At 50.3% G+C, this 10,263-nt stretch overlaps 1 protein-coding gene across 8 annotated transcripts in view; it reads left to right on the plus strand.

Moving 5' to 3' along the window:
• EFCAB8 (EF-hand calcium binding domain 8) overlaps positions 1 to 9,753 on the plus strand; it is a 55,099-nt gene extending 45,346 nt beyond the window's left edge. For 6 of the 8 annotated variants that reach the window (XM_013985255.2, XM_021078076.1, XM_013985259.2 and 3 more), the window contains 4 exons: positions 1,185 to 1,353; positions 6,185 to 6,317; positions 7,770 to 8,160; positions 9,117 to 9,753. In XM_013985255.2, the coding sequence (XP_013840709.2) occupies positions 1,185 to 1,353; positions 6,185 to 6,317; positions 7,770 to 8,160; positions 9,117 to 9,452 (1,029 nt within the window). In that variant the 3' untranslated portion in view covers positions 9,453 to 9,753. The remainder of the gene's footprint in view (positions 1 to 1,184; positions 1,354 to 6,184; positions 6,318 to 7,769; positions 8,161 to 9,116) is intronic. The other 2 variants (XM_021078078.1, XM_021078079.1) reach the window with 1 other exon arrangement.

A 10,263-nucleotide genomic window follows, 5' to 3' on the forward strand; every position in this document is an offset into this window, starting at 1 on the left:
CAGGGATCGAACCCGCAACCTCATGGTTCCTAGTCAGATTCATTTTCACTGCACCACGATGGGAACTCCATGCCTTTTTATTTTATTTACGATGAGTTTTTAAGTTACAAAAATTTTTTTGTGGTCATCTTTTATTCCCATTGTGATTTTTCCCATTGCCTGTCACTTTCTTATTCAGAGATAAGTGGTCGCTTATATTTTCTTTTAGATGTTCTGTGGTTTCCTGAAAAAGCATTCTCCAGCCCTTCTAGTGTTTGTTTATAAGGTTATAAGGTATAGGACAGTGATTTAAGTTTCACTTCTTAGTTTTTCAGGAATTCCAGGGCTGTCGATTGAGTCCTGGTCTCTATCACCACCATTTTCTCTGCCATTCACATCATCTACCAGTGTTTTAAATATATATTTGGGTTGGTTTGTGAGCTATTGTCTTCTGTTGTTCTATTTAGTTTTTATTATTGTAACTTAACATACTTGATTATGGTAAAATAGGTTGCCCTTTATTAATCTTGCTTTATTTAAAAATGGATTTGGGAGATTTCCCCAGTGGCTCAGTGGGTTAGGAATCTATCTTTGTCACTGTTGTGGCTCTGGTTACTGCTGTGACTTGGGTTTGATCCCTGGCCTGGGAACTTTTGCCTGCATTGCGTGTAGCTCCCAGAAAGTTCTTGGGTATTTGCACTTGTTTTCCAGTTAAGTAGTTTAATTCTCTCTTAGTGCAGCGTGATGTATCACCACCCGACTCACCCTATTTTATACCCGATGCTCAACTGAATAACTCGAGAAGACGACCTGGGTTCTTGTTTAGCTCTGTCACTTTCTAGCTGTGTGGCTCTGGGACGGTTACTGAGCATCTCTGATCTCTCCTTTGCGGAGATGGTGAGACTCACACACATCCTGTAAGGTCGTTGTGATGTTCAAATGGGATAAGCTGTATACAAGCAGCTGGTAAACAATATAGTCATATGCAGAGCTTTTTATGATTTTACTAAAGGGACCAGTAAAGGCCAGAGAAGGGCTGGAACTTACCTGAGGTCACCAGAAAGTTCATGTGGGAATGTATCTAGAACTAGAACCCTGGCCCGTGTCCCAGGTCCTCCCAGAGGGCTCTGCTGCCTCCAGTCCTGGGTGCCCTCTGATGAGCCTGTGTCTTAGTGTAATTAATTCTCTTGTACCATCCCCTGTAGGTTGTGGCTGGTCAAACCATTTCCCTGGTTCCGCCCAAGCTTCTGATTACCTGGAAGGGCCATTTGGATAGTGTGGCAGACATCCTGTATGTGGACAGCTTCCAGCTGGTTCTCAGTGCTGGCCAGGACCGGAATGTCAAAGCTTGGAAACTCTCTGGTGACGCCATTGGTATGATCCTGCTGAAACTTGGGCTGTGCCCCGTGGCCCTTCCTGGCCCCGCGCCCGTTAGAATATAAGCTGCATAAACATTATCTCCTATGGGGTCAGGGTTCCAGGCTGCAGCAGCTGTCTGTGTTCGTGTTACAAGCTCTGGGTCTTTCCAGTTGTCCATTCAGCAGTCTGTCCATTCATTCCTCAACTGTCCATCCACCCAGTCACTCATCCACCCAATAACATTTACCTTTGTGTATCTAGTCCTGTATCTGATAAGGTACATTACCTTCTCTTTTTAAAAATAAACTTGGGAGTTCCCATTGTGGCTCAGTGGGTTATGAATCCCACATAGTGTAGGTGAGGATGCAGGTTTGATCCCTGGCTTTGCTTGGTGGGTTAAGGATCCAGTGTTGCCGCAAGCTCAGCATAAGTCACAGATGCAACTGGGATCCAGCATTGCTGTGGCTGTGGCATAGGCCGGTGTCTGTAACTCTGATTTAACCCTTAGCCTCAGAACTTCCATATGCCGCAGGTGCGGCCGTAAAAAGAAAAAATAAAAAAATAAAAATCGTTGAGGTATAACATACATAAAGAAAAGCACACAAACCAAGAGGGTCCAGCTTGGTGAACTTTCAGAAGGTAAACATTTACCTGTATGTCCACTGTCGTGTGAAGAAACAGCACATTACCAGCTCTTGGGGGCTCTCCTCATCCCCTGATCCGACCATCTCTATCTGATTTTTAAATCCAAAGATTAGGTTTGTCTGATTTTGAACTTTGTATAAATAGAATCATCTGATAGTTTCTCCTTTGTGTCTGGGTTCTTTGTCTCAAACACCATTGTGTTTGTGAAGTTCAGCCATTTGTTGGCTGAAGTAGTTCATTCATTCTCCTTGCTGAGTAGTATTCTGTTGTTGATACACCATCATTTATCTGTCTGGGCACCGGGGCTATTTCAGGCCATTAAAAGTAGCACTGCTGTGAACATTTTTCTTTTTTCTTTTTGCAGCTGCACCTGCGTCATATGGAAGTTCCTGGGCCAGGGATCAAATCTGGGCCAAAGCTGCAACCTATGCCACAGCTGCGGCAATGCCAGATCCTTAACCCACTGCCACATTGGGAATTCCATATTCTTACACAGATTTTTTAATTTTTTAAATTTTTTGGTTTTTAGGGCTGTATTCGTGGCATGTGGAAGTTCCCTGGCTAGGGGTCGAATTGGAGCCACAGCTGCTGGCCTACACCACAGCTATAGCAGTGTGGGATCTGAGCTGCATCTGCAACCTACACCACAGCTCATGGCAACACCAGATCCTTAACCCACTGAGTGAGGTCAGGGATAGAACCCACATCCTCATGGATCCTAGTTGGGTTCGTTAACTGCTGAGCCATGAAGGGAACTCCAGATATGTGCATTTCTATTGGATGTATATCTAAGAATGGAATTCCTGAACCACAGAGCATACACATTCACTCGCAGTAAATGCTGCTGAATAATCTTTCAAAGTGGTTATCAGTTTACCCTCTTTACCAGCAATATACAGTAACTCCTATTGTGCCGTAATTATGCCAACTCTTGGTATTGTCAGTGCTTTAAATTTTAGCCATTTCGATGAATAAGTAGTGGCATTTCACTGTAGTTTTAATTTGATTTGCAGAGTAGTGAGGCTGCAAATCTCTTTATACATTTATTGATCACTTGGCTGTATTGCTTTTCTAAGTGCTTGTTCAGGTATTTTGCCCATTTTTCTATTGAGTTATTTTGTTCTTTTGGATTTATAGGAGTTATTTATATTTTATGAATACGAGTCCTTTTACAGTTGTATGTTTTATAGATGTCTCCTTCTACCAGTGGGTCAAGGATCCAGTGTTGCTGTGAGCTGTGTTATAGGTCGTAGATGTGGCTCAGATCTAGTGCTGCTGTGGCTCTGGTGTAGGCCGGCAGCTACAGCTCTGATTCGACCCCTAACCTGGAAACCTCTCTATGCCACAGGTGCAGCCCTATGAAGACAAAAGACAAGGAAAAAAAAAAAAGAAATTTTGATATATATGTGATCAATTATATGTGACACATAATGTCATATATAACATATATGTATGTATAGTAGTGTATGTGTGTGTATAATTACACATATACAAATACACAATGACATACTATTCAGCCATAAGAAGAAGGAAATCTTGCCACTTGTGCTAACAAGAGGATATAATGCTAAGTGAAATGAGTCAGAGAAAGAAAACATTGTATGATCTCCCCTCTGGTCACCAGTGCTGTGTGCTATGTGAGTCCCTGTGTGAGCTACGTGTGCCCTTCTTTTGTGGGGGGCCAACTGCTCTGGGTTCACTGGTAGGCGGGGCTGGCTCCTGGCTGGTTGGCTGCAAAGCTAGGCCTCACAGGGCAGTTGTGCTCTCTCTGGAGGGCAGGGTAGGCTTCCCATGCAGTTGGCTGGGTAGCCTTCGTGGATGCAAGGCTGTTGCCAGTTTCCTGGAAGGTGAGGGTGAGTTCTTGTATATCTGTATGTCCTGGGGATGGGGGTGGCCTCAAGGCTGATGCTGTCCCACTGCAGAGTGGTTAAGCCTCCAGGGTTAATCGGTTAGAGGGAGGATTTAAAAATGGTGCTTGCCAGGAGTTCTTGCTGTGGTGCAGCAGGTTAAGATTCCAAGTGCAGCAGCTCGGTTTGCTCTGGAGACCCAGGTTCCCCAGCTCAGCCCTGGTGCAGTGGGTTACAAGGATCTGGCTTTGCTGCAGCTGTGGCTCAGATTCAGTCCCTGTCCCGTGAACTTCCATATGCCGCAGGGGCAGCCATTAAAAAAAAATGTGCTTGCCAGCATCAGTGTTATCATGATAGGACAAGTTGCCCCAAGTGGCTGCCATCCGCACCTATGTCCTCAGAGGGCATCCCAGTTGCCGCCTGCCTCTCTGAGAGGCTTTCCAAGATTAGCAATTGGTTCTGACCCAGGGCTCCTTTAAAACGACTGCCTCAGAGCTGGGACTCAGAGCGTGTGAGATTTTGCTTGTGCCCTTTAAGAACAGAATCTGTTTCCTATGGCCCCCACCTCCCAGCTCTCCCAAACACATGCCCTGCTGGTCCTCAAAGCCAGATGTTCTTCCCAGCGTAGGACCCCAGGCTAGGGAGCCTGGTGTCGAACTCAGACCCTTCACTCCTTGGGGAGGATCTCTGTGATTGTGGTATTTCTTCCACTTGGGGGTCGCCCAGCTGGGGGTGTGTTTCCTGACTATGCTATAGTCCCGCCCTCCTCCTACTCATCTCTTTGTGATTCTTTCTTTCCTGCCTCAGAAAGAAAGAATCTGGTCTTTTTAGGGCTGCACCTATGGCATATGGAGGTTCCCTGGCAGGGGTTGAATCAGAGCTGTAGCCATTGGCCTACGCCAGAGCCAAAGCAACACGGGATCCGAGCCGCGTCTGTGACCTACACTATAGCTCATGGCAAGGCCGGATCCTTAACCCACTGAGCAAGGCCAGGGATCAAACCCTCAACCTCATTGTTCCTAGTTGGATTTGTTTCCCCTTAGCCACGACGGGAACTCCCTATATAGTATTATATACTATTTATCCTTCTCTGATCTATTTCACTTAGCATAATGCTCTCCAAGTCCATTCGTATTGCTGCAAATGGCAGTTTCTTTCTTTTTTATGGATGAGTAATACACACACACACACACCCATACACGCCCATATCTTTATCTGTTCATCTGTTGATGGACACTTATGTTGCTTCCCTATCTTGGCGATTGTAAGTAATGCTGCTATGAGCATTGGGTGCCTTTATCTTTTTAAATTTATATATATATATATTTTTTCTCTTTATGGATGCACCTGCAGTATATGGAATTTCCCAGGCCAGAAGTCTAATTGGAGCTGCAGCTGCCAGCCTACACCACAGCCAGAGCAACGCTAGATCCAAGCCGTATCTGGCAACCTACATCACAGCTTGTAGCCATGCCAGATCCTTAACCCACTGAATGAGGCCAGGGATTGAACCCACATCCTCACAGAGATTACTCTGGGTCCTTAACCCACTAAGCCACAGTGGGAACTCCTTCAATGAACACTTTTGTTTCCTTTGGATATATACCTGGGAGTGGAATTGTTGGGTCATATGGTAGTTCCAGTTTCAGTTTTCTGAGAAAACTTCATACTGTTTTCCACAATGGCTGCACCAGTTTACATTCCTACTAACTGTGTATGAGGGCTGCTTTTTCTCATATCCTCGCCCATTTGCTATTTGTGGGGTTTTTTTTGATGATAGCCTTTCTGACACATGTGAGGTGATATCTCATTTTTCTCAGTAATTTTTTTAAAAAGATGACCTTATAACACACCTCTCTTGTTTTTCTTAATTAAAAATAATCCTGCAGCAGGAGAATGGCCTACAACTCCCTATACCTGCCTGGACGCAGAACTCATGGTTCGCTGTTCTCACTTCTTACTTTCCACTCCAGCCCCCTTCCTCTCCAGACCCTCTCCTAATCTCACATCTGGTAGATGCCTGAGAATCTTGCGCCCTCACCATTTTACACATGAACTGCTTAAAGCCTGACTGAGGATCCTTCCGTCAGTACGTAGTACTCTCTCCATCTCAGCCTACCTGTGGGGCAGGATGCTTTAGGCCTGAGCTCCAGGTACATCCTAGGGTTGGTGTCTGACTCCTCCAGATGCTTGCTGAGTAGCCGGCATAAAGCCTGGCACACGATGGGCATAATAAGGTGTAGGCCAGGGATACGGGATTGCCGGCTGCCTCTTGAGGGTGGATGGTGAGGGGCAGAATGTTCAGAGGAGGGAGGCCAGTCCTTGGTACTGAACTGGGTCTGGTTATATCACAGGGACATTTGGCCTGAATGTTTGGAAAAGGCTGCAGGATGCCCCGATGATTAGTGACCATGAACTAAGACAAAGCTTGAAGGAGGAGGGTGACCGCGTAGACCCTGCTGAGAACGCCTTCCATCCCCAGCTTCAGTGAGTTATCACAGTGGTCACTGGTCAGCTCAGGCTTTGGCGGGGGGATGCTGGGAGCTCTCCAGATCCCAGGTGGCCCCCCTGACTTGGGTAGTGCTGAGCATATTTGAGTAGGGCCCGCAGAAGGCCACAGGCTTAGGAATTGCAGGCAACTTGACTCCACAGGTGGTGGCCATGGCCTAGGAGCCGGAGGCTCTGTTCCAGCCCAGATCAGCTGCAAGACTGAGCAGTGCAAATCAGAAAACATTAAAACTCAAGTTCTTAGATGGGACCCTGCCCTAGAACCAAGTTCAGATTTGCCAGGGCTGGCTTCCCTGCAGAGGCCTTTTCTGTGTGGCCAGAGGCCCCGGCAGGGGAGTGCCCAGGGCTCCAGTCCTGAAGAGACATGTGTTATTTCTCTGATCAGGGGCGCAGGCTGCTTGCTTGCTTCTTGTTCTTTCCTTTACAGATTCCTCCTTTACTTCTGCTCTACCCTTATTTCTGACCAAGTCTCAGATAAATCTGGGCTCAAAAAATATTTACTGAGGAGTTCCCACTGTGGCTTAGTGGGTTAAGAATCCGACTGGTATCCATGAGGTTGCGGATTCGATTCCCTGGCCTCACTCGGTGGGTTAAGAATCCAGTGTTGCCGTGAGCTGTGGCTAAGTCACAGATGTGGCTAAGATCCAGTGTTGCTGTGGCTGTGGTGTAGGCCGGCAGCTGCAACTCTGATTTGATCCTTAGCCCGGGAACTTCTATATGCTGCATGTGCGGCCCTAAAAAGACAAAAAAAAAAATTTACTGAGGTCCTGCTGACGACCAGGCCCTGTGCTAGGTTCTAGACATCCACAGTAATCCAGACACAGGTCCTGCCCCAGAGAACTCACAGTCCCCTTGGGGAGATGGACATGCAAACCTATGGCTGCAGTTCAATGTGATAAGTGAAGAGACTCCTAAGAACAGGGGTGGCTCAGAGACTAATCATCTGATTGGATAGAGCAAGGAAGGAAGGCTTCACAGGAGAAAAGGCTTTGGAGTTGGGTTTTGACGTGTAAGTAGGAGTTGGCCAGGCACACATAGACTCCTGTGGCTCCCATGCTCCTATCGACATGAATCTTTATAGTTCTCTGGGGAGATATCAAACCAGGCAGAGGCTGGGCTGGTGAGGGTATTTAAGTGTTCTACCAGGGGCTGCCCAGGAAAGATGAGGACGGGGTTTCAGGCCCACAGAAGAGGACATAGGGTGGTAGGAAGGGTTGCAGGGCTTTTGGGGGGCCAGTATAAGCAGGTCTCTGCTAGTGTTAATTGAACACTTTCTCAGTGATGGGCCCTGGGCTGTATGGCCTCAGGGGAGGGATGAGAAGGTTGGAGAAGATCAGGCCCAGAAGGGAGAAACCATCTTGCTGTTCCTGGGAGGGCTGTCCCGTCTCGTGGTGCAGAGGGCATCTTATGAAGGAAAGCCCCTCACATCAGGGAGGAGCGGGATCTTGCCGAGGTCCTGGTGTACCAGCAGCGGGAGCAGGTGGCCCTCATGGCTCTCCTGAATGGGAAGGCGGACACAGAGGCCGAGGCTTGGGCCAGGCTGCAGAAGATAACCCTGACATCCCCATGGGCTGGAGAGCGCTCCCCGGAAGACATTGAGAACAGCTGGTACAAGTGGGAGTCCAAGGGCAAGCAGGTGAGGTTGCGGGGGCACAGGGAGCGGGTGGAGGGGAGCCCTTGGCCCTCAGTCCCAAGCCTTGGCCCTCGCCCACGACTCCCACAGGTGAGCAAGGTCCTGGGAGCCGTGTACCAGCGCAAGGAGCGGTCACGGAGTCCCCGACTCCTGTTGACCAATGTGCAGTTTGGCTGGATGAAGCAACAGGTGAGCCAGTGGGAGGCCAGCTCCCCGAGATGCTAGGGCTGGAGCCTGGGGATCCGTCCTCTGTCGGGGGTCACTCTTGTGCCCATTTGTCCCTCCGGTGGGGGTGAGGTGCACATCCATCCTTTAACAGGTTTCTGGGCCACCCACAGTCCTGGGATGAAGCGGGTCTGCCTGGTTTGTTTGCCAAGGCCTTGGTTGAGGCCAAGGACACAGTCCTTGGAACTGACCTCATTGAGCCTGTGGGAGGAGGTCATCCATGGGTATTCAAAGCATTTTCCGGAATCTGTTTGTTAGCAACTCTGTCTCCATACTGCAGGCTACTCCTGAGCAGACATAGGGCCTCATGGTGCCAGAGTCAGTAAGAGACGGAGGGAATGGAAGGGGGCCTGTCCTTTGGGAGAGAAAGGAGCCAGGGCCTTGGGAAAGACCAGCATTGTGTCCCATCCTGCCTCTTGTTTGGGCGGATCCCAGCCTCTCCCTCCTCATCTGGCTTAGGGGCTCTGAGGAGCCCCCTTGCTCTGTGGTGGGGACTCAGAATGAGCGAGCTAACCCCTGGTCCTGGGCTGGGGAGAGGTCGATGCAGAGAAGGAACGCTCAGCATCCCTGCCCTTTGCTGGAGATGGGCTTCATCTCCAGCAAAGGGCGAGTACTAACGGCAGAGGTGGGGGCACCTCTGGGGAGCTTTTTGCATCGCAGCCTCACTGGGGTCCAGCTTGAGGCTTCATTCTAAGCTGGGGACAATCTAGTGCTGCCTTCATGGGACTGTTGCCAGCACTAGAGGAGGGCTGGGTGCTGGGGCCTGGCACAGAGTGGGCTGAAGGACTCGGCAGGGTGTGGTCATCAGCTCGGCATTCTGGAGATTTCTTCTGCATGGGAAGCCCCCAGGGCCCATCCTGCCCCTGCACCTGCTCTTGGTCCTGGGTGTCCCCCACACTCTCCTGCTCTGTTCCTTGCAGATCTCACCTCAGATCTACCAAAGCCTGCACTTCAAGGAGCTGGCGCCCACCCAGCAGCCTGACTTCATGATGCACAAGGTCCTGGACCAGCAGGGCCGGCTCACTCTGCGGGGGACCATGCCCAACTACACAGCCAGCACATCTGCTGCCACGGCATCCTCTCCCACCTCGAGCTCTCCATCAACCTCAGGCTCTGGGTTTCTGGAGCTCAGTGTGCCCGCCTCCCCGCAGCTCCAGCCCTTCCAGGCCTTGCCGCAGCCCTGCTCAGCCCCCGTGCCCAGTCCCCCCGCACTGTCCTGTCCCAGGTATCCAGGCACATCCTGCAGAGGCCAGTGAACCCCAGGCACATTGTCCCTTCCCTCAGCCTGCTCCCCAGGCCTCTGAAGGTCGCCTTCTGTCCCGTGGGGGAGGGTTCCCACGTCAGGCTCCAAGGTGGCCCACCGCCTCTCCTGTCCTCCTGCAGGGCCAGCAGCCCCGCGGGTTTTGTCTGTCCCTGGCTTCCCTCTGCCAGGCCCAGAGGGTGCAGACCTTGCCCTGGCTGTCCCCACTCTGCCTGTCTGGTGAAGCTGGCCTTCTTCACCAGAGTCCCAGAGGAGAAAATAAATGTTCTCAGATGTTGGAGTCCCAGCGGCCTTGAGATCGGGTCCCTTGTCCCTTCGGCACCGGGCTGTGTCTCTGAGATGGGGTCCTGCTCCCCTGGCAAGGCTCTGGGCGGGTGCAGGGAGGAGAGTCCCTCCCCCCCAGGACACCTGTGTGGCTTTCTGACAGGTGACAGGCCCAAGCCTGGCGCGGGTGGGTCGTGCCACTGGGGTGAGCTATTTGGTTCTGAAACTTGGTTCATCCTCACAGTAAAAGTGAGGCCTAGCAGCCACCTGGAGGGGGTAGTGACTGTTGTTTATTGCTTTCTAGGGCTGCACCCATGGCATATGGAGGTTCCCAGGCTAGGGGTCCAATCAGAGCTGCAGCTTCCAGCCTACACCACAGCCACAGCAACGCCAGATCCTAGCCATGTCTGTGACCTACACCACGGCTCACAGCAATGCCGGATCCTTAACCCACTGAGCGAGGCCAGGGATTGAACCTGCAACCTCATGGTTCTTAGATTTGTTTCCGCTGTGCTACGATGGGAACTCCAGTAGTGACTGTT

This window comes from Sus scrofa, chromosome 17, assembly GCF_000003025.6.
Source record: "Sus scrofa isolate TJ Tabasco breed Duroc chromosome 17, Sscrofa11.1, whole genome shotgun sequence".
Classification (NCBI taxonomy): Eukaryota; Metazoa; Chordata; class Mammalia; order Artiodactyla; family Suidae; genus Sus; species Sus scrofa.